We start from the raw sequence: 23975 nt of genomic DNA, 5'->3' as shown, positions 1-23975 counted from the left end.
ATTTTAAATGAGAATAAGTATTTCTTTGTGTCCACACCGATATCATGACCAGCAGTTTTTACAGCTGTGGCTCCAGCAAACATCAGCTGATACTAGAAATTAATATTAAACAAATTCTAACAACAGCTGATCAAGCTTAAACGTGCTGCTGTTGTTTAGCGCTGGTTTCCTTTTTCTGGCGCAAAGTGAGCGATAAACAAACAAGAGAGAAAAGCCGATCAGCTGATCATTGATCAGTTTCATGAATGAAACAGCAACAGGAGAGGGAGGGGGGGAGAATGAGAGAAGAAGAGGCAGTTTACAGCGTAAAGATGCAGAATAACTCCAGCTTTGTGTCTTTTTTCATTCTAGCTGAAGTCCGGGACAAACTACGTTCCTTTTCAGCTCAATACGGAACGCGTAATATTTTCTTTGAATACAGGACGATTCTGTTTTTTACAGGACGGTTGGCAACTCTACTAACTAACCTTATGAATAAAATAAAGTTCACTATGGTATCAACATCATAGCACCCACCCAGCTGTATAGAAACTCCGTCATGCTAGCTAGTACGAGTTATTGTAACTGACTGTAAAACGTCAGCACAACGAAAAAAAAAAACTACACCTGAACTTGGTTTATATCTGACCCAGATAGACTGCAGGTCATAAGTTCTTACCCGAAGTTCAGTTCACCTGAAACTCGGACCAGCGGCCGCCTCGGGTCTCTCCTCCTCCTGCCTCCCCTTCCCTCATCCACCTGCTGGCCTCTGTGGACTCCGCCATAGTCACCACCAAACAACTGAGTCATTTTTACACATCTGCTAGCATCTGGCAAATCCACCACCTTTCATTGTTTATACCGTTACAAAAAACAACAACAAAAAACCACATCGGCCCATAAAAACGAAAAATCACCATAGGCCCACCGGGCATAGTCCAGCTATGCCTGGCACCAGGATGCTCTAGGGAAGGAAAGTCAGCAGCAGTGGGATGCTTTGGGCAATGCTCTGCTAGGAAACCTTGGGTTATGCCATCCATGAGGATGTTACTTTGTGTGAGATTATTATATTATCTTATGCCATGTTATATCCCTGATTAATGATTGTGAAATTATTATGTAGTTTTAGTCTGCTTTATTCTTCTGTAGAGGTGATAACTATTAGATTTATTAAACTGATTTGTATCAGATTAGACTGCTGATTTATTGTGAATGAATGATATTGTTTATGATGCATTATACTGCTGAGTTATAAGAAATACCGTTTTCAGAGAGTCATGGCCTTATTTGTCTGATTAGAAGAGAACAGAACATACCAGAGAGATTTTCTGCCCCATCTCATCAGGAGGAGATAAAACAAGGAGCCGAGGTCATAACTTAGGCGCCGTGTGAGAGAAAGAATGTGAATGTTTAGATTTTTACGAGTAGGTGGGGGCCACTAGAGGCTATAAGAGCTTGAGTAACCCTCCACCAGTTTGAGATTTGCTGTGACCCTCTTCATGCATTTCTCCCCATCCGGATGGTTTATGCTCAAAAGTGTTGAATTGTATGGAAATAAAGAATTGTTGATTGAGCATTTATACACCGAGTATTGTCCTTCCTTCAGCCCAAAGATTAAAAGAATTGGGAGATTTTAACATTTGACATATACTACCTACCTGTGTAGCAGTCCTTAGTTTGAGTGATCTATTCAAACTTTAATATTGAAGTCAAAGTACAGAGTGACTAATTTGTTGAAAGAAAACAGAACAAACCTTCGCTTACATCAAGGTCATGTCCTTTAAAAAAAATAACATATGACTCTGTTTTGACAAAATATTGCGTAATATTTAAACAAACATTTTTCCATAGTTCGCCCTGAACATTTCATATTTGATTGAATGTGAACGTGAAGGGGTAATAGTCAGTTTTAGTAAGAGAAGAAAGTGAGAACTCACAGCAGAGATGAGAAGCTGATCACACCTTGACAGATGGACTCTTTCGCTATGGAATCTTCATCTTTCCTGTGAGTGTTTTTTTCATTTATTCCTATTATTTCTATAATTTTTTTTAAACAGGTTACTGTCATGTAGATTTGGTCTATAAGTATAATAATTAGGATCATGAACAGGATCAGATGTTTTGCACTGAAAAAAAATTACATTGGGTGATTGTTACATTTACAACAGTTTAACTTGTGATTTGAACTAAACAGCTTCATGTTTCTATGGTGAACGTAATTAAATCAAGTAGGATTGGTATGGTATAATTCAACAACTTAATTTATTTTCGTTGAGACGATGCACTCTATCAAGAGTGGTTAGTTGCCTGAAGAAGCTCACACGAGATTTGAAAAACCGGAAAATCACTGGGGTTAAAAGAGGCAGAAACGCATACACATGGTGTGTGTATGCTATTCCTATTGATTGTGGTTTAACCTGTCAAGGACAAAAATAAATTAAATTCTGTATCAACCCTTTTAATCATTGCTTTCCTACTTAAAAAAAAAATATGGCTTGACAGCTTGGTGGCTTAGTGGTTAGCACTGTTGCCTGAAAGCAAGGTCCTGAGTTGACATCCACCATCAGCGGGCCATTTTTGTGTTGAGTTTGCATGTTCTCCCCCAATCTCCAGGTACTCTGGCTTCCTCGCAAAGTTCAAAAACATGCAAGTAGTGGGGTTAGATTAATGAGTCATTCTAAATTACCCATGAGTGTGAATCTGAGTTCAAATCGTTGTCTGTCTCTCTGTGTTAGCACTGCGATAGACTGGTGACCTGTCCAGGGTGTAGCCCACCCCACAATGATTCACACATTAATAAATGGCTTTCTGTTAGGATTAAGTTTTTTTTTTTTTTGGACTAATGCGATTTCCATGTGTTGGCTCAACTTAATTGAATTAAGTAGGAATCAAGTGCAGTAAATAAGTTGATTCATCAGAAACTAATTAAGTTGGTCCAAGTCAAGTATATTTAGTTGTAATAAAAGAATTGCCAAGTGCTAAAATAAAGCAATTTAATCAAGTGGAAATCCTTTCCAGAATTATCTATGCTCAATCAAATACTTATTTTATGAATGTTTTTGACCTTTGACCTCATGTGAGAAGAGAGAATATATCCCTGCACTTTAAGGTTTTCTGTCTTCAACCCTGGTTACACCTATTTTAATACTTCTCTTTATCATTTAGAAACATTTTTTCAAATTTTGACAAAACGAAAATGTTTCAGCTTTAAATCAAATTGTTCCTTCTTCTAGCTGTACTGACTGACCTTTGAAGATGCCTTCAGAGTATGAAATAAAATGTGGAAAACATCAGACTGGACGCTTCTTAAGCATTAACAGTACAGCTCAATAGAAATGCACACAATCAGTCATGGATTGACCTCTCCGGAGGATCTCAACCTTGTTGAAGCAGTGTGGGACAGAAAACAAAAGGCAAACAACATTCAAAGAAAAGCTTTCACTGTAAAAATTAGGAGCATGAACTGACTGACCTTTGACCTCATGTGTTGATGACTCTTCACCTCTGTCTCCTCTCACAGGGAGAAGATGATCTGCAGGATCCTGCTGCTCATCATCCTCACCTCATGTGTCTCTGGTTAGTTTACAGCTTCACTTTATGAACTCCAAATAAAGCTCAACAACAGATTTGTTCCAGTTCTCAGTGTGTCTGCTCCTCTCTTTCCCTCTCTGTCTCCTCGACAGGATCATTTGTAGTCAATGTGACACAGACCTCCTATCAGGCAGAGGAGAACCACAACATCACACTGGAGTGGACGTTCACCACCAAACCTGACAGATCCTCCAAAACTCTCAACATCCTCTGTGAACACTTCATCAGCGATAAACTCTCAGTCCTGTTTCATGTTCATGAAGGTGTTGAGGTGTCAGAGTCTCAGGATGCAAAGTTTTCAGGACGAGTCCAGAGTGACAAAGACGCCCTCAGAGAAGGACGAATCAGACTTCAACTGTCCAGACTCAGGACTGATGACTCGGGTCTGTACCTGTGTGAGGTCAACACTGATTATGGCTTCAGTGTTGGAAGATGTCGACTCAACATCACTGGTAAGGTGATTTAGTTAAACTTTTTTATTAAGTGGTTTACAGTCAATTTGTTTATGATGTGTATGTCTAGGATGATGTATGAAAACATCTCAGTCAAAGAAATGTCATCATCTGAACGGTGACTGAAACAGAAACCTGCAGATTATCAGTCAACTGCTTTCACCTCAAACTTTGTGTCACCAGTTAATCTCCTAAAATGTTTGCCTGTTCGTCTAAACATAGCAGGCTAAATCTGCCGCTGAACTCAAGCTAAATAATATTTTTGAAATTACAAAAGGAGAATTATACATTTCAGTTTCTCAGTCAGATTTGCCTCTCGCTCTTCATGTCCAAAACTGAAAAAAGTCAGGATGGCGACGGTAAAAATACTCAGATCAATGCTTCATAACAGGCCTTCACTAAACAATAGATGATGTCATGTCATCGTGGCTACCTCTCTCTTTTACATAGTCCATGAAGTAGATTTGGTAGAGTTTACAAACTAAGAGCTGTTTTATTCTCTACATTAAAGTTATTATTATGAGATTATTGCTATATTATCTGTAACTAACACTGTGAAATGAACTGTTATCAGTTTAATTCTGATGTTTAATGTTAATATTTTCATGTCATTTACAGCATTTTCTGATCAGCTCCAACCTCAGAGACCAACAACAAACTCAACAGCAGAAAATGAGGGAATGATTGGTTTCTACATTTTAATGGGAGTGTCAGCAGCTCTGCTGGCTGTGTTTGTAATACTTATTTATTTCAGAAATAAAGCCAGGACACAGAACTCTGTAGCAGAAGTACAGATGCTGAGCTTCTTATAGTAACAACCCATCAGTACTAACAGGAACCTACAGTCCACACATCTATCAGAAAGATTCATCACAAAACATAAAGCTTCAGACACAAGTTTATTCTGCTCTAAACTCGTAACCGCCAGATGACATTGCTGATGTAACACCAGGAGATTTGAGTTAGCTGATTTAACACAGAAATTAGTGAACCAGTTTCATCTGTAATATTAATGTAAATTTTGTTTATTATTGTTTATTCTTTTTACACCGGGCAGATAAACAAAAAAGGGGTGAGAGGTATATTTTGAGTGGCACAGAGGGTGGCCAACATATTTTTTTTGCTTACCTTTAATAAAGTCGGTCACGTAGACTCTACGTGATCGCCGATTATGCGAGTGGTTATTGAAGCCGATGGTATGGTGTTCCGGGGTTCAAATAGTGGGTTCGCGCGCGCTTGAAAAGGTCACGTGAACTGCATTATTTTTGTTGTGTTTATTTTGTTATTGTGAAACACTGTAGGCTGCCTGGAAGTGGCCATAAATGTCTGTATATACATATATATGTATTGTAGGAATACAGCTGGAAATAAGCTGAGGAAAAAAGAGTGTTTGGGAAAAGAAATAATAAAGGGATGACTAGTATGCCTAGTGGGAGGGGCAATGGGGTATAAAAGGAGGCTGTCAGGGCCTACCTGGGCATTCTGTGAGATGTTACAGTAAGGGTAGCATGCAGACTGACCACTTGTGTTTTCTATATAGATGTTTGTTTTGTTTTGAATTAAGTTAGTTGTTTATTTTCTTTGTAAATAATCTTTTGTGCACCTAGGAGGCCAGCAGAATAAACTATCCACGCTGAACGCTTCCTGACTATGCCTGCATTTGTTCGAGAGAAGTTTAGGAGAGGACCCCGTGACACCAATCAAGATGGTTTGGGATGAGATGGACGGCAGAGTGAAGGCAAACGGACCAATGAGTGCTCAGCATCTCTGGGAAGTCCTTCAAGACTGTTGGAAAACCGATTCAGGTGACGACCTCATGAAGCTCACTGAGAGAATGCCAAGACTGTGCCAAGTAGTAATCAAAGCAAAGGGAGGCTATTTTAAAGAATCTGAAATATAAAACATGTTTTGAGTTATTTCACAGTTTTTTGTTTACTACATAATTCCATATGTCTTCATTCATACTTTTGATGTGTCAGTGAGAATCTACAAAGTAAATAGTCGTGAAATTAAAGAAACAACATTAATGAAAAGGTGTGTCCAAATTTTTGAGTAGTGTATGTTTTTTTTTCCCTTCAAGTTATGGAACTAACATTCTTCCTCTTGGCCAGATGATGGCGCTATAAGCTCACCAGCATTAAAAAACAAAAAAAAACAAAAAACAAAAAAACATTCCCCTTTTTTCCTTTCTTCTTCGGTCTGTCTTCATTTTGTAGTTCTTTCACATTCTTATCTGACTTTTTAGCTCAGGTCAAAGAAGTGTTATTGAGTCATAAAACTGTACATGGTTCAGAGATACAATAATATTATCTTAAATTATATTTTTTTTGGCAGTGCACTGGACAGCTCCTTAAATGAAATAACGCTGGTATTTTTCAATCAAGACTAGCAAAACTACAAACAGGAGGTGGAACAAGAACCTTCTTGCTGTGAGTTTACAGTACACACCAGTGAACCACCATCCCACTTGCACCTCGTCCACAGATGGTCACGGTCACACGCCAGAATCAGTCTTCAACCTCCTCATTAAATCTGATGATGTCTGTGTTAGATTTGTATTGTGATTGTCATTTATGCTTAGAAATATCTACTTATATATTCTTAGAGTTTTATAATTAGGTGTAGATTGGTAGAGGTTTGATCCTTAATAGTCTGCAAGCTTTGTGTGCATTCCAGAGCTCTCTGACTTTCACACCCACATTTTAGGAGCATGGGAGAGGTCGTACCTTGTCTTATTGTTTTATGGTAGGATAAACGTATCTATGTCTGTTTTAGTCTAAGTGCCTTTTGTTTAGATGGACGGCTCTGGGGAGTCTTCCTGGGGTCACAGTTTGACCCCCACACACAAGGTATTCTTTGTTCACATGTATACCTATGTCATATGTTAATGAACCTATGCATATTCATGTAACCACAATAAAAGAGCAGTGTTACGGGGGAACGGACGAGAGCAACTGGGGTCAAGCGAAGGAACGGCGCCTGTCCAGTTCTCTCCCGTGCACGTGAAACATAAAGAATGTTGCCTACTCGTGTCTTGCTTGTTGTGTGATTACATTGCCTTCAACGTTCCAGCGAATAGGTTCAAGCTACAAACCTATCATTAATTGGTCCTTCGAGCCGGATCCCTGGAGTCGGCATTCACCGAGGAGAGAACCCTGACGTCAGCGAGACGTGAGAATTTGTCATCGGGCCGGTGGATTAGCTGTCCGTTTTCTCTCCCCGACGAATGACGATCGGCGGGATCCGAGGCTGATATTACACGCTAAGCAACACCGAGTACGTTTAGAGTACATCTCTATAACTGTACGTCTTCGCCGGCTGTGTGGGGCGTTGTTCGTGGCCGCTTAGTGGGGCGATGTACAAAACCGCTCAGTGAAGTTGTTGTACAGAAGCATTAAGTCGCAGAGTTGCGCAGTTCGAACTTTTTTGGTTCGCCGTCTTAGTGGGGCGAAATACGGACCGCTTTGTGGGGTCCTGTAATACATTCTCCGCCGCTCAGTGGGGCGTTGAGAAGTTCCGCGGAGTCCAGACTGTGCTGGACAATAGGCCTATTTTGTGTTGTTGTTGTGTTGAATATGAAAGTGTAAGTCTTTGCCACTGTGGGCAAAGCACACAACCACTGTGTGAGGTTGTGTTGCTGTCTCTTCTGAGCTGATGAGCAAGCTACACATTATCAGATCAGGAGCTGGCTGAGAACTCATCAAAGAAAGGGGAAGAGAACTATGATAACTCGAGTATGTAGCGTATCCGTGAGTTCAGCTTCTTCTTTCAGATGCGCAGCAGTTCTCCTGGATCTTGACCCATGTGTGTAGAGTGTTCATAGCATCAGCATCATGTTTCTGTTTATTTGTTTTGTTGGGTTGAAAACTAACTAAATAAACTTGTGATCATACTTATGGATCACCATGGCACATATCATCAGCCATATGATTTATTTATGCAGATGAAAAAGTGAGTGTGAATGTGTCTGACGTCACAGTGTGTGCGCTGTGTAAACGTAATTGTCTCCAATTGTGAGAACGGTGATTCTGCAGGTCACCAGTTATAAAAAAAAAAGAGTAAAAAAAGAGACTAAGTTTATATTGTAGATGAAAACAATAATAGGAAAAAGGTTTTGTGTCTATCAGCCAAGAACAACTACAATCTCATTTTCTGCTTTTAAGAAAGGAGAGATGTGTGTTGGTTAAGCAGTGATGATAATAATGGAAATGTCTTAGTTTTGTCACTTTCAGATGAAAAGTAGACCTGGATCAGTTTCCCATATGCAGCAGTCGGAATAAAGTTATAGTTTGACATCATTGGAAACATTCAGGCCAATTTCTGCAATTTCTGGCTAACTTATTTACAGCACCATGTGTCCCTCAACCTCGCAAGTGAGCTCTCACTCCTCCCTGAAGACAAGGAATGCAGTTCCAAAGAGCAATAACATGGCAGATAAGAGACAGCAGCAAAGTCCTGAGCAAAGAGTCCCAGCAAGCAGCAGCAGTGTGGACAAACGGCATCAGAGAAGAAAAGTAAACCATCATCCTGACTGGATGAATGACACTGTTTCCAACAAGCTGCAAAGTCACTGTGCTTGTGAAAAGGACGTTTTTGGAAAACTGAGGAGACTGTTGGAGTTTGACATTTGCCACTTTCGGAGCAAGATGGCAAGAAGAGACAGTGGAACACAGGACAAAGCTGAAGAAGAACTGCCGGCTGTTGGACTGTTCAAGTGGGAGAGGACAACAGAGTGAGAGTAGGTAAGGACACAGAGGAATGCTGGTGTTTAATGTGGGAAATCAAAATTTGGGTTAGCAAACCTGGGGAAAAGAAAACTGACTGCTTAAGTGGAAAATTGTGAAGGAATCTGAACCACTGCAAAAAGATACATATACAAAATCACACACACAAGCAGAACATGCATTAACCCTACTAACACAAACAAGAGAGCCCATGAAGATTAGACACCATCTTGAGCATGTGAGTCTGTTTATCATCTTGTACAAGTCACCTGGTGTGATGCAAAGATCAGTGGACTCATAGCACATTAGTTGAAAATGATCAATTAATAGCAGAGGAATGTGTAGGAAAGGCAGCTTTAAGAACATGCCCTGCTGGAGATGCAACTCCACAGACATTGATTAAACCTGCCTAATAACACAAACACACATGCAATGAAAATCAGCTTGTTATCTCTCATCAGTGTTAAAATAGTGTAAATTTAGCAGATGCTTGTTATCAAATGCTGAATTTATCCAATGCTGACAGTTAACTCTCTATGTTGCAGGACAACAGTTTAACTTTTGTGGGAAAAAAAGATTCTGGTTTGACCAACCAGTGATCAGACAATAAATTTAGTTGTTAATATAGTAAATTGGGAGATGCTTTCTGCCTGATTGATGCAGCACAAGTAATTTACTGTATGAGGGAAATTCTATTTTTGTGATAATATTTTGAACATGCATTTCTGTTGTCCTGTCATCTTAGTGGGTTAATAGCTGATATGCAAATTAGTTGATAGTTCTTAGATTAATGAAAGGTGATTGAATTCTAGTACGAGTGAATGGGATGTGTTGGAGTTTGTTAGAGTGGAGACTCTAAAACACTGAGTTTCCTGTTGTGATGTGCGAGTGAATCCTGCACCCAGATACACAACTCTGAATACGTAAGAACAAATGTCTTTTGTGAAATGCATGACAACATGTCACATGCTTTATGATGACGGGGAAAAAGGAAAACTAAATAAAATCTGTGGCCTAAATGAGTAAAAAGTACAGATGAAACTTATATCTAATAACACATTAGGGTTATGTTGTGTGTTGTGCGGCTAATGGTTGGGTTGGAGGTTATCTAGCTGATGATTTTTCTTTTGTTGTGAAGTTGAGCCTGCCAATTAGTATGATGGTATGATGAACCATGCTAATGGTATGATTTACCCTCCTGAGATGAGGAGCATGTGTCATGACTTAACGAGGCCTTTTTATTTTGATACTTTCACAGTGCACTGAAAGTTTTGTTTGATGATCTCTATTTGAGCAGATCTGCACGATTAGAACAGAAGCGCTATACGACACGTCGTCGAGAAAATTGTTGCAAGTGAGTTTCTCCAAAAGATTACAATGGGCTCTGGAGAAAGTCACTTATATGGGACAATTAGAAAATAGGTCCCTACCCAAAAAAGGATTAGGCGAGATAATCCAATATAAAGTTCTTCTTTTCTTTTTGAAATGACGTCATTTTGCTGAGAAGTGGAAATGAAAATGCGACGGTAATTCCCACTATCAGCAAAGAAAGAATGAATGAATGCATGAATGAATGAGTGAGAGAAAATAAAACTGACTGACTGGTAAAAGCGGACAGAAGCTGACAGACTGACTGACGACTGTGTGAAGTTAACCCCCACCTGACAAAGGTGCAGATGAATCTATGTGTGTTTCTTTTTACAGGAGCAGAAAGATGACAGCAACATTCGAGGTTGCGTGACGATTTAACCTTTTAAATGCCACTTTCTGTGTCTGTGCATCTACCAGGGGTGTTATTCACTACCTTGTGTTGCACACAGAGGTGACTGTGAGAAAGTGTGTATACACCTGCGCAGCGCTAACTTTTCTACAGCATTACAGTTTTCATGTGATTTGATCATGTGATTTATACCAGGATAGCTGGTTGATGTTTTCCACTACAGGATTTCTGGGTTTACGTGTGAAGAAAACTGTGTTTACAGGTTATGAGTTGGTGATGCTGTTACACTGTGTTGTTGGAGAAATGTGAAGGTTACTTTGACGATGTGAATAACATGTAAAACATTCCCTGTGTTGAAACTAGTGCCACTTCTGTCCACAGCTATGGTCTTTATGGTCTTTTTATAGCACCTCTGGACCCTGTCAACTTGTGCCTGATCACCAGGATTGTCCATGTGTGTTGCTAATGTTTGTTTTTCTAAGAGTGCATGTAGAGGATTCAGCAGAGATGGACAAGTAACATGAGAAAGCAACTAAGAGATGCAGTGTTTATGGAATAGTTTAATATGGGGCTCATTAGCTGGCCACTACTGAGCTCCTAGTGTTAAATACATGGAGTGACTTTGCTTAAGGGAAGTCACCGATTACATTAATGTTAACGGAGTACATGGGATGATCCATGTCTGAGGCAGATTATGGCAATGATTGTAGTTTACTGATTTGAGAGAACCTGCACATGATACTTGTCCTGTTGATGCTGAATGCTTTATTACTCTTATGATACAATTGTTTATAAGTGTGAAGGTTGATTTTACTTCCAGATCTTGTTTGCCAGGCCATGATGGTGTGTATGATGGCTCCAGGCGGAGCCAGATGTGAAGCAAACTTACTGTGCAAAACACACTAACGTCTTTTATTGCAGGGTTACGGAGCTGCTCCAGAGGAGATGCCCTGATGTTGCCTGGGACATGATCTAGCTAACCTTTTTCTTTCAGACAGGAATCTAGGTTTGATGAGTTGACTCATGGGAGTGTCCATGTGTCAAGAGGAGGGGTCCAGAATTACATGAATTACATGAAACTATGTTTTCTATGTTTTCTAAACTATGTTTTTTAAGATTGTTGCAGTGATTTGTGTGATTAACAGTTAGTCAACGGGTATTAAACCTATGCAAAGTGGTGCATCCATGTTCAGATGAGACTTTGATGGTCCATAAGTGAAGCTCACTGAACTAAAGAATGTGGTTTGATGATGATTGACATGCTCTCCAAATAGAAGTTTTTCCTCCTAGCAAGGAAATACAGGTGCAGCAGTCAGAGTATTGCTGAAAGGAATCTCCTGAGAAATCTTCTGAGGCCCAGTGAGAAGCAAGAACTATTCCAGGCAGAGCTGACAGTCCAGGCAGTGGTTGCGGTCAAAGGTCGAGCTGTTTGGGGCCCATTGGGAGATCAGATTCCACAGCCGCAGCAAGGATCATGAAGCTGCGTTGGAATGAGAGCTGTGCCAAGGGGGCTTTCCAGAGGCCAACAGAGGAGATTGTGGACGACAGACGGGCACCTGAAGGATGAGGGGAGCGTGCCAAGCTCCATCGACAGCGCAGGCGGAGTCCAAGGATGACATCACGATTCTGTGAAAAGCACAGGAGCCAGAAGCGATGGTGGTGATGACAGCAGTTTCCTATGAACATCACCTAATGCTGTGTCACTATACTGTGCATACGATGGCACACTGAAAACTGCTGGGATCATAACAGCAGTAAGATAACTGGATCCAACACCCTTTCCACAGAGGGGTTTTCTGCAGAGGATGGACAATGGAGGAGTCATAAATATCCCCCACAGGACAGAGGCCTGAAGTGAGGTGATGGGGGTTGGCAGAGGCCATAAAACTAGAGTGCTGAAGACGTCTGCAGCTTTCAAGATAGCTGAGACCCATGTTGACAAACAACAAACTCAACTGGTATGTTTGAATGTCTATTCTACATACATTTGGACTCTGGTCCTATGAACAGTGATGGAAACAACTGGAAGAGACATTTATGACGTCCTGCAGAACTTAAACCACTCTGCAGAGAGACGTGTGATTTACATGTCTTGCAGAGGAGCACCACAAAGCTGGAGTGTTTTTGAAAATGTTAATTTCTCTTATGACCATTAACAATTCATTTGTTTGCTTGTAGGATGCAGGTTACCATTGAATGAGATTAATGAGAACTTGGATAACTGCTAATATATTTGTCAAACTGTGTACGTTTACATATGCTGAGTATAAAAATGTTTGCATTGACACTGTCAGACATGACGTGATCATAACTGGGGACTTTTTTAGCATAATTGCCAAAAGGGGGGAAATGTTAGATTTGTATTGTGATTGTCATTTATGCTTAGAAATATCTACTTATATATTCTTAGAGTTTTATAATTAGGTGTAGATTGGTAGAGGTTTGATCCTTAATAGTCTGCAAGCTTTGTGTGCATTCCAGAGCTCTCTGACTTTCACACCCACATTTTAGGAGCATGGGAGAGGTCGTACCTTGTCTTATTGTTTTATGGTAGGATAAACGTATCTATGTCTGTTTTAGTCTAAGTGCCTTTTGTTTAGATGGACGGCTCTGGGGAGTCTTCCTGGGGTCACAGTTTGACCCCCACACACAAGGTATTCTTTGTTCACATGTATACCTATGTCATATGTTAATGAACCTATGCATATTCATGTAACCACAATAAAAGAGCAGTGTTACGGGGGAACGGACGAGAGCAACTGGGGTCAAGCGAAGGAACGGCGCCTGTCCAGTTCTCTCCCGTGCACGTGAAACATAAAGAATGTTGCCTACTCGTGTCTTGCTTGTTGTGTGATTACATTGCCTTCAACGTTCCAGCGAATAGGTTCAAGCTACAAACCTATCAGTCTGATTTAGCATTACCCCAGATGTTCAAAAGTGCCACTGGGTAAAAGAAAAAAAAGTAGAAACTCCTGTTGAGCAAACTGTTTGAGTGTTGATGTGACTTTCCCATCTGATATTTACAATGAACCAGCAAAGCAGAGAGAGAGGAAAGAGAGATGGTGATATGCAACCAGAAGAAAAACCTGCACTTTGATTTGCTCTGAAAATATTTCACATTTTAAAGAATTCAGAGCATCAGAAAAGATTTTCTGTCAAAGGTAATGCTATATTAAGAGAAAAAAGAGACTGTTTTGTTTTCTTTCTTTTTCCTAAAAACTAACTTAACCACACTCATCTGTTGCTCCATAAAATATCAAAATCTTTTCTACTAAACAGGAGAATGTTTCTATTACCCCCCACACCTGTGCTGCCATGATTAGTGCCTCTGTGCTGTCTTTCAGTCCAGGTTTGTCCAGCCACTGGTAGGATTTGTGGATGTCAGCCACCTCCGCTATCTGTCGGTGGTACATGCCGTGTAGGGGCCTGTCCTTCCATGATGGTTCCTCCATTTCTTTCTCTTTCTTGGGTTTCTGCTGCCTGCAGCATTCACTGAGCACGCTCATGTTCATTGTCTCATCCTGGACCGTGGTGCTGACACTCACCAGTCTCCGGCCTCCTTCCTTCTGCTTAGCGTACAGCCTCAGGGTGCTGAACTTGGTATGGTAAGGACCTTCCTTGTCTTGATGTCAGTGGCTTCTATCTCCTCCTTAGGCCAGCTTATTATCTCAGCAGGATACCTGATCACGGGTAGGGCGTAGGTGTTGACAACCTGGATCTTGTTCTTACCATTCAGCTGACTCCTCAGGACTTGCCTGACCCTCTGCAGGTACTTGGTGGTTGCAGCTTTCCAAGCTGCCTCTTCATGGTTCCCATTTATCTGTGGGGTCCCCAGATACTTGTAACTGTCCTCTATGTCTGCTATGTTGCCTTCTGGTACTTCAATCCCCTCAGTTCTGACTACCTTCCCTCTCTTTGTTATCATTCGACTATATTTCTCCAGTCCAAACGTCATCCCAATGTCATTGCTGCATATCCTGGTGGTGTGGATCAATGAATCGATGTCTCGTTCACTCTTGACATACAGCTTGATGTCGTCCATGTACAGGAGGTGGCTGACAACTGCTCCATTCCGTAGTTGGTACCCGTAGTTTGTCTTGTCAACGATCTCACTGAGGGAATTCAGGCCTATGCAGAACAGCAGTGGGGACAGAGCATCTCCTTGGTAGATCCCGCACTTGATGGTGACTTGTGCTATGGACTTAAAGTTGGCCTCTAGTGTTGTCCGCCACATGCCCATTGAGTTCCTGATGAAGGCTCTTAGGGTCCTGTTGATCTTGTATAGGTCTAGGCATTCCAGGACCCGGGCGTGGGGCATTGAGTCATAGGCCTTCTTGTAATCAATCCAAGCAGTGCACAGGTTGGTCAGTCTGGTCTTGCAGTCTCGGCTGACTGCTTGGTCTACCAGTAGCTGGTGTTTTGAGCCTCTGGTACTCTTGCCAATCCCTTTCTGTGCCCAGCTCATGTATTGACCTATGTGCCTGTTCATCTTTGCTGCTATGATGTCTGACAGGAGCTTCCATGTAGTACTGAGGCAGGTTATTGGTCAGTAGTTGGATGGGACCGGTCCCTTCTGGGGGTCCTTGAGGACCAGGACCATCCGGCCTTCGGTTAGCCATTCCGGGTGTCTCTCGTCAACTAGCAGCTGGTTCATTTGTGCTGCCAGACGCTCATGGAGTGCAGTCAGCTTCTTCAGCCAGTACAAGCAAATCATGTCAGGGCCTGGTGCTGTCCAACTCTTCATACTAGAGATCCCTTCCTGGATGTCTGCCACTGTGAGGGTTACTGGACCCTGTTCAGGGAGGTTGCTGTGGTCACTGAGCATTGCTGTTGTGGGTTGCATCCTTCTCCCATCTGCTCTTCCAGTATTGTTCCATCTCCATCTCTAAGTGGTGCTGTTCTCATATTGTTCCCCTGCCATTGAGAGTACACATGCGACCCTTCTGGAATTAGACCACGAGAGACTTCATACAGAACACAAGAGCCACTCGTACGTTTTACTTTCAAGGGGAGACTTTGCTCAGAGAGCTAATACAAGCACAACTGTAGCCAACAACTCCAAACTTCAGTCTCCTCTCACAGTCTTTTATTCAACCTAGTTACACAACCCCCCACCATAAAACCCCTGTGATGTACCATAAAAACTAAGGCACTGTGTGTATGTGCATGCATGCGTGGGCATGTAAATGAATGTGTATGTGTCTCTGTATACATGACTTCCTGGCACACAATATATGCTTACAACTGTTTAACCACATTTCCTAGTTATCCAAAGGTTATCTCCCCACATACGGCTTCACTTGAATGGTTCATCATATGCAAGCATAGGCGAGCCCCTAAATGGCTGGGAGTGAACATCCTTCACAAGATAAGGATACCAGAATCTCACATGGAATGTGCCTGTGGTTAAACATTACAGCCTCCCCACCATTCAACAAGCTGGGGAGGAGAACAAAAGAATATCTAAACATGCTTTTTAAGACAAGGTTTACAAATTGAAGCACAACAATGACAACATTTAACCAAATAACTCCAACAGTGAGTCTTTGCTTGGCAGTATCCAAGGCCTCAGGTATGGACAGCTTGCTGTACTTCTTAGGCACCTTCTTTGTCGCACTTTTCTGCAGCGCCGATAGTTGGCTATCCTCCCTCTGTGCTACCTTGACCTTAGCCTCTAGTCTCCTTCTCCATGGAGGGTATTTCTCTCTATGGCTGTTCAACTTGTAGCCAAGCATCTCACTGATCACTGCTGCCGTAGTCTAGATCAGCTTGTTAATCCCGGTAGGTATTGTCTGTAGTGCTGCATTCACATCATCTAGCCTCATGGTTGGATAGCTGCAACAGTGCAGGTGGTCCCGTTGGCACTCCTGCACATGAGACCAGTCCAGCGTTGTCTGCTAAGTCTCGGCCTGTGTCCACAGTAGTCCCACCAGACAACGGTGGTGGTTTCCCGGGGTCTCTATCCGACTCTACGTCGGTGGCGTTAGTTTCCATGAGGAGCAAAGAGGATCAGTAACACATGTTCATCAATATTCAATTGACAGAGAAATTTAAGACCAGGAGTGACATGTTTAGCCGCATGTTCTCCTTAAATTGCTGGCTGTCTGAGTGGTGTCCCAGAAACGATGTGGGCTTCATAGATAATTGGCAAACCTTCTGGAGGAAACCTGGTCTTGTTAGGAGAGACGGCATCCATCCCACTTTGGATGGAGCAGCTCTCATTTCTAGAAATATGGACCAATTTATTAAACCCCCCAAAATATGACTATCCAGAGTTGGGACCAGGAAGCAGAGTTGCAGTCTTACACGCCTCTCTGCAGCTTCTCTCCTCCTGCTACCCCCCCAAAAACCCATCTCCATTGAGACTGTGTCAGCTCCCAAAAAGACAAAAAACAAACTAAAAACCAGCAATAAACAACTTAAACATAAAAAATCACAAAGAAAGAACAATACAGTATCCACATCTGAACCAAAGAGTAAAACAGTGAAATGTGGATTATTAAATATTAGGTCTCTCTCCTCCAAGTCTCTGTTAGTACATGACTTAATAATTGATCAACAAATCGATTTACTCTGCCTTACAGAAACCTGGTTGCAGCAGGATGAGTATGTTAGTTTAAATGAATCAACACCCCCGAGTCATTCTAACTACCAGAAATCCCGAAGCACAGGCCGAGGGGCGGTGTGGCAGCAATTTTTCACACCAGTCTATTAATTAATGAAAGACCAAGACAGACTTTTACTTCATTTGAAAGCCTGATGCTTAGCCTCGTCCACCCCAGCTGTAAAACTCAGAAACCAGTCTTACTTGTTATTATCTATTGTCCACCTGGGCCTTACACAGAGTTTCTCTCTGATTTCTCAGACTTTTTATCTGATTTAGTGCTCAGCTCAGGTAAAATAATTATTGTGGGTGATTTTAACATCCATGTAGATGCTAAAAATGACAGCCTCAACATCGCATTTAATCTGTTATTAGACTCAATTGGCTTCTCTCAAAATGTAAAAGAACCCACCCACCACTTTAATCACACTCTAGATCTTGTTTTAACATATGGCATAGAAACTGAACATTTAACAGTGTTTCCTGAAAACCCTCTGCTGTCTGATCATTTCCTGATAACATTTACATTTACAATAATTGATTACACAGCAGCGGAGAGTAGACTTTATCACAGTAGATGTCTTTCTGAAAGTGCTGTAACTAAGTTTAAGAATATAATCCACCCACTGTTATCATCTTCAATGCCCTGTACCAACATAGAGCAGAGCAGCTATCTGAACGCTACTCCAACAGAGGTCGATTATCTTGTTAATAATTTTACCTCCTCACTACGTACGACTCTGGATACTGTAGCTCCTGTGAAAACTAAGGCCTCAAATCCGAAGTACCTGACTCCGTGGTATAATTCTCAAACATGTAGCCTAAAGCAGATAACTCGTAAGCTGGAGAGGAAATGGCGTGTCACAAATTTAGAGGATCATCATTTAGCCTGGAGAAATAGTTTGCTGCTTTATAAGAAAGCCCTCTGCAAAGCCAGAACATCTTACTATTCGTCACTGATTGAAGAAAATAAGAACAACCCCAGGTTTCTCTTCAGCACTGTAGCCAGGCTGACAAAAAGTCAGAGCTCTACTGAGCCAACAATCCCTTTAACGTTAACTAGTAATGACTTCATGAACTTCTTCACAAATAAAATTTTTATCATTAGAGAAAAAATTACCAATAATCATCCCACAGATGTAATATTATCTACAGCTACTTTTAGTACCATCGATGTTAAGTTAGACTCTTTTTCTCCAGTTGATCTTTCTGAGTTAACTTCAATAATTAATTCCTCCAAACCATCAACGTGTCTTTTAGACCCCATTCCTACAAAACTGCTCAAAGAAGTCCTGCCATTAATTAATTCTTCGATCTTAAATATGATCAACCTATCTCTAATAATCGGCTATGTACCACGGGCCTAGAGGTGGCTGTAGTTAAACCTTTACTTAAAAAGCCATCTCTAGACCCAGCTGTCTTAGCTAATTATAGGCCAATCTCCAACCTTCCTTTCATATCAAAAATCCTTGAAAGAGTAGTTGTCAAACAGCTAACAGATCATCTGCAGAGGAATGGCTTATTTGAAGAGTTTCAGTCAGGTTTCAGAGCTCATCACAGCACAGAAACAGCTTTAGTGAAGGTTACAAATGATCTTCTTATGGCCTCTGACAGTGGACTCATCTCTGTGCTTGTCCTGCTAGACCTCAGTGGTGCGTTCGATACTGTTGACCATAATATCCTATTAGAGCGATTAGAACATGCTGTAGGTATTACAGGTACTGCACTGCAGTGGTTTGTATCATATCTATCTAATAGACTCCAATTTGTTCAAGTAAATGGAGAGTCCTCTTCAGACACTAAGGTCAATTATGGTGTTCCACAGGGTTCAGTGCTAGGACCAATTCTGTTTACATTATACATGCTTCCCTTAGGCAGCATCATTAGAAGACATAGCATACATTTTCACTGCTATGCAGATGACACGCAGCTCTATCTATCCATGAAGCCAGGTAACACACACCAATTAGTTAAACTGCAGGAATGTCTTAAAGACATAAAGACCTGGATGGCCGCTAACTTTCTGCTTCTTAATTCAGATAAAACTGAGGTTATTGTACTCGGCCCTGAAAATCTTAGAAATATGGTATCTAAGCAGATTCTTACTCTGGATGGCATTACCTTGGCCTCCAGTAATGCTGTGAGGAACCTTGGAGTCATTTTTGACCAGGACATGTCCTTCAACGCACATATTAAACAAATATGTAAGACTGCTTTCTTCCATTTGCGCAACATCTCTAAAATTAGAAATATCCTGTCTCAGAGTGACGCTGAAAAACTAGTTCATGCATTTATTACTTCCAGGCTGGACTACTGTAATTCTTTATTATCAGGATGTCCTAAAAACTCACTGAAAAGCCTTCAGCTGATCCAAAATGCTGCAGCAAGGGTACTGACAGGGACTAGAAAGAGAGAGCATATTTCTCCTGTTTTGGCTTCCCTTCATTGGCTTCCTGTTAAATCCAGAATTGAATTCAAAATCCTGCTCCTCACATACAAGGTCTTAAATAATCAGGCCCCATCTTATCTTAATGACCTTGTAGTACCATATCACCCTATTAGAGCACTTCGCTCTTGCTCTGCAGGCTTACTTGTTGTTCCTAGAGTATTTAAAAGTAGAATGGGAGGCAGAGCCTTCAGTTTTCAGGCCCCTCTTCTGTGGAACCAGCTTCCAGTTTGGATTCGGGAGAGAGACACTATCTCTACTTTTAAGATTAGGCTTAAAACTTTCCTTTTGCTAAAGCATATAGTTAGGGCTGGACCAGGTGACCCTGAATCCTCCCTTAGTTATGCTGCAATAGACGTAGGCTGCCGTGGATTCCCATGATGCATTGAGTTTTTCCCTTCCAGTCACCTTTCTCACTCACTATGTGTTAATAGACCTCTCTGCATCGAATCATATCTGTTATTAATCTCTGTCTCTCTTCCACAGCATGTCTTTATCCTGTTTTTCTTCTTTCACCCCAACCGGTCGCAGCAGATGGCCGCCCCTCCCTGAGCCTGGTTCTGCCGGAGGTTTCTTCCTGTTAAAAGGGAGTTTTTCCTTCCCACTGTCGCCAAAGTGCTTGCTCATAGGGGGTCATATGATTGTTGGGTTTTTCTCTGTATTTATTATTGTGCTATCTACTGTACAATATAAAGCGCCTTGAGGCGACTTTTGTTGTGATTTGGCGCTATATAAATAAAATTGAATTGAATTGAATTGAATTTAAGGAAACCAGTAGTTGATCTAGGTCATCTTAAGCTGTTGTCTAAACATCAATTTGACAACAGCTTGTAGAAATCCATAGTTACATTTTAGAACTTCATTTATATTTTCTATATTTTTTTCTCATTCCTGCATCTAATGTTGTTTCCAGAAAAAAAAAATGTCTTTACATTATTTACATTCCAAGTTGATAAGGATATCTTTCTGATATTTTTAGAGTTCATGTGAAATCTGTGGTCGCAGCACTGAACATGTTTCTGCTCTTTTGGTGTTTTAAAGGTGAATTCTGTAAGATGCTAACACATAAGTCCTTCTACCAATGACTGCAGGTGTGTTCATGAAGGTGTGTGCAGAGAATAATCTTTTGTTTTTGTTTTTTTAACCCTAATAATGTATGGACCTAAAGATTGGTTTCACAAACAGATGTAAATGTATATTAATGGTTTAATAAAATGTTTATTATGTTTTACCAGCACGGAGCCTTTTTAACTTCCAGTCTTAAGGTGTGATGCAGTTGTGACTGAAACTAGACAAACACTGAATAATCTCTGTGAAGTGGTGTTTTCCAGGTCTAATATATTTATTTCCGTAATTGGTTTATCTAAATTTTGGATTAAAACTGAAATTTTCTTGTAGAGTTTAATCTACTCAATAAACTAAACTCATTCCATTAAAAAATATAATTAAAAAATAAAATAAAAATGAAATTTCAGAGATCATGTGTCCATTTGCTATTTAAATAAGGTCAGACTGTCTGGAACACATGAACAGATCCTGCCGATGTGACAAAGAGAGAATGAGGTTTGGAAATGTTTTGAAGTGAAACAGTGACACCTGCTGGAATAAAACGGGCTAAGAAACATAGTTACGTTTGTTATGTGACATACGTGTTGTAACCTGTAGTGATGTTAACTGTTTGGTTGTGTTGAGAAAAAAGAGAATATTTTATTGCATAAAACAGCACTGATTGCATTCTGCAAACCTCTGCTTTGCCACCTGATTGCATAGCTCGGTGCATCCGGCATTTCGAGGAAAATCTGGCGTGTCGGATTCCAGCTTGTTAGTCTGGTGACTCAAACAGGCTGTGCTCCACACAGTCCTCATTTATAAAATGCTTTACAAACCCGAAAATTACGACTAACAGGTGGATTTTCCCGTTTCACTGCAGCTAGAGCTAAACAATAAGGAACCACTTACTTTTAACATAAAACTCATTGTTACAGCCAGGGACAGCACACAGGTGACCCCCTCAGACTGATTTTTAGTTTTAGCGTCCTTATTTTTCCCTGAATTATTGGTCCTGTTACTAGTTAGCTAACATAAACTAATATAAGTCTATTAACTGCAACTAGCCAAACTGGTGATGTCTCGTTCTGTACTGGCACAAGATGGCGCTAAACTTGTTTTTAAAACTTGAACTTCAAGCACTTATTTCTTAAATCTAGCTTCATAGACAGAGTTATATCTGTGTCAGTTATTTAGAGCATGGCTCAATGGTGTAAATTAGCCTGTGTAGCTTTCATGCCCCCTTTAAGACCCATTTAAGAACCATACTGTGTGTTTTTGGTGCACAGTCTGTACACTAGAGCAAGAGCAAGTCAATGCTCTCTGTAAAAAATGTACTTTATTTTACTTGGTGCAACAATATAACAATAAGAGGTGCTTTACTTCTTTAGAAATTAGCCACTAATGTTGTAAACTAAGGAAAAATATCACAATCTTGTTATGTTTACTTAATAGTAGGAGATACTACGATTCATTTGCTGCTTATGCATCAGTGTGGCCATATGATACTCTTATACAGTGAAGTCCCACTTGGGAAAGGTTTTCCAAAGCTCACACGCTTCCTTTTGACTGCACTTGGTTTTTAAACTGTAATAATTATTAACAGCTAATGCTGCTTCCTGTTTTTGAGTTTATTCACTGAATAAAAAATAAGGTGAGATAAAATATGCTTTATTTAACCCGAAAGCAGGGAAATTATTGTGTTATAACAGCCAAATTATTAAAGCCCTTTATACTGAGAAACTGTAGAATTCCTCCACCTTTCTTCTTGCCTCTCAGATTAATGTCTCTGTCCACTCAAAAAATTGGTCACACCATAGTCCAGGAAGTGTGAGTGCAGCGCCTTGTCCATGACTCACATCAAACCGCATTGCGGATTCTGTTCCCCAGATTTGTCCATATCATTGACCTCTGATAGCTGCTTAGCTCTCCAGTTAGCTTCAGCTCTGAAACCATGTTGTGTTCACTTCAAAGTAAACAGGATATGCACTGCCAGAGTGATGAGATGGCAAAGAGTCTTGACTGCCATGAGTGTGACAAAAAGAACCAGAAAAACAGGAAGCTTAAGAACATATGCGCCGGCAGCTGTTTTAGCAGTCTACCACGCAGCACTGTGGGGACATAACTGACAACAGGTTTTTTTACATTTTTCATTTTGAGAATAAGACAACATTTCTAAAAGTCAAAATATTATGTCAAGAACAGAATCAATATATCTATAGACAAGTTGTTTCAAATAAAGTTAGCATTAGTGCCGCTCATGGCTGCTGTACCCTCTACAATACGCCTTGTGCAATTTAACTGATGAAATCATACATCAAAGTCCCTTTTGATAACAAGTAAATTATTTCTCTGTGCATATAAACACAATGTGGTAATAGATACAGAAAAGAAGGACTTTGAAGAGATGGTACAGAAAATCACATCTGTTCTTTCTATCTTAAACCCCACAGCTGTTATCAGGCCTGGACTGGGACGAAAAATCGGCCCGGGCATTTTGACTAGAAACCAGCCCACCAGGTATTATAGGAAAAACCATAAAGCCTTTGAATAAAAACTAACTCTGTTGTGACAGTGATGTACACTGTCTTGCTGTTATATATGTCTCAATCTAATAAACTTAAACCTACACCATCCTCCCTGTTCTGGTATTCTAAACCGTACTTAGCCAAAACCCAAAGACTGCTTGGTCGAGTTAACCTCCTGAACTATTTACAACACATGGTGGAAACCTGAAATTAAGACAGAGAAGGCTAGAGGTGAGACATTATCATTACTGAATATTAAAAATAATAAATGACAGATTTAGTGATATTTTCATAAACTTTTTTTTTACCACATCAATAAACAGCATGGCAGGGCAAAATATTTTTTTCTAATATTGCAACCTTTAAAAAGTGAAAGGAGACAGAAAGAGGTGAGAAAGAATAAAACTTAATTGACTTTTTGATGGTATTTTACACACAGTACTGGTACAGTATCTAGAAAATGTGGGAAAATACTGGCATCATATACAGAACTTATTTCTGAAGAAATTATGATGGGACCCTGAAAAAAGAAATTACTATGTACAATAATGGGTTTCTATACATTTTCCATCAGATGAAAACGTTAGTTGTAAGATTCAGATAATTATTTGTTAAAAGTGAGACATTTTAAATGAGATTAACAAAAGAAAAGTATTTCCTTGTGCCCCCCTTTCCCTGTTAATGCCCTACCTGGCCCCCTGGCATAACTTTGCTAGATCCGCCCCTGCACAGTTACCAGCTGTCAGCTACATAGAAAAGGATCCTGGTGTTATTTGTCTCTCAGAAACAGTTCATAACTTCCCTTCAACCCATTCATGTCACCTAAAAGGTAAACCTGTTTCTACATCACCTGTTCAGCTCTGATGATTCAGTAAGGACATCTC

The 23975-nt window shown here is 40.5% G+C and overlaps 1 protein-coding gene across 3 annotated transcripts in view; it reads left to right on the top strand.

Annotated features, from left to right (window-relative positions):
* Positions 1 to 1844: 1844 nt before the first annotated feature.
* Positions 1845 to 23975, top strand: part of LOC100708740 (butyrophilin-like protein 2) — a 94673-nt gene continuing 72542 nt past the window's right edge. Inside the window, exons 1-4 of one of the 3 annotated variants that reach the window (XM_019354293.2) lie at positions 1845 to 1984; positions 3500 to 3555; positions 3663 to 4022; positions 4641 to 5827. In XM_019354293.2, the coding sequence (XP_019209838.1) occupies positions 1950 to 1984; positions 3500 to 3555; positions 3663 to 4022; positions 4641 to 4834 (645 nt within the window). In that variant the 5' untranslated portion in view covers positions 1845 to 1949 and the 3' untranslated portion in view covers positions 4835 to 5827. Of the gene's footprint in view, positions 1985 to 3499; positions 3556 to 3662; positions 4023 to 4640; positions 5828 to 23975 lie in introns of those variants that run through there. The other 2 variants (XM_019354294.2, XM_025902184.1) reach the window with 2 other exon arrangements.

This window comes from Oreochromis niloticus, linkage group LG3 (assembly GCF_001858045.2).
Source record: "Oreochromis niloticus isolate F11D_XX linkage group LG3, O_niloticus_UMD_NMBU, whole genome shotgun sequence".
NCBI lineage: Eukaryota > Metazoa > Chordata > Actinopteri > Cichliformes > Cichlidae > Oreochromis > Oreochromis niloticus.
This window is presented reverse-complemented; position numbering and strand designations above follow the sequence as displayed.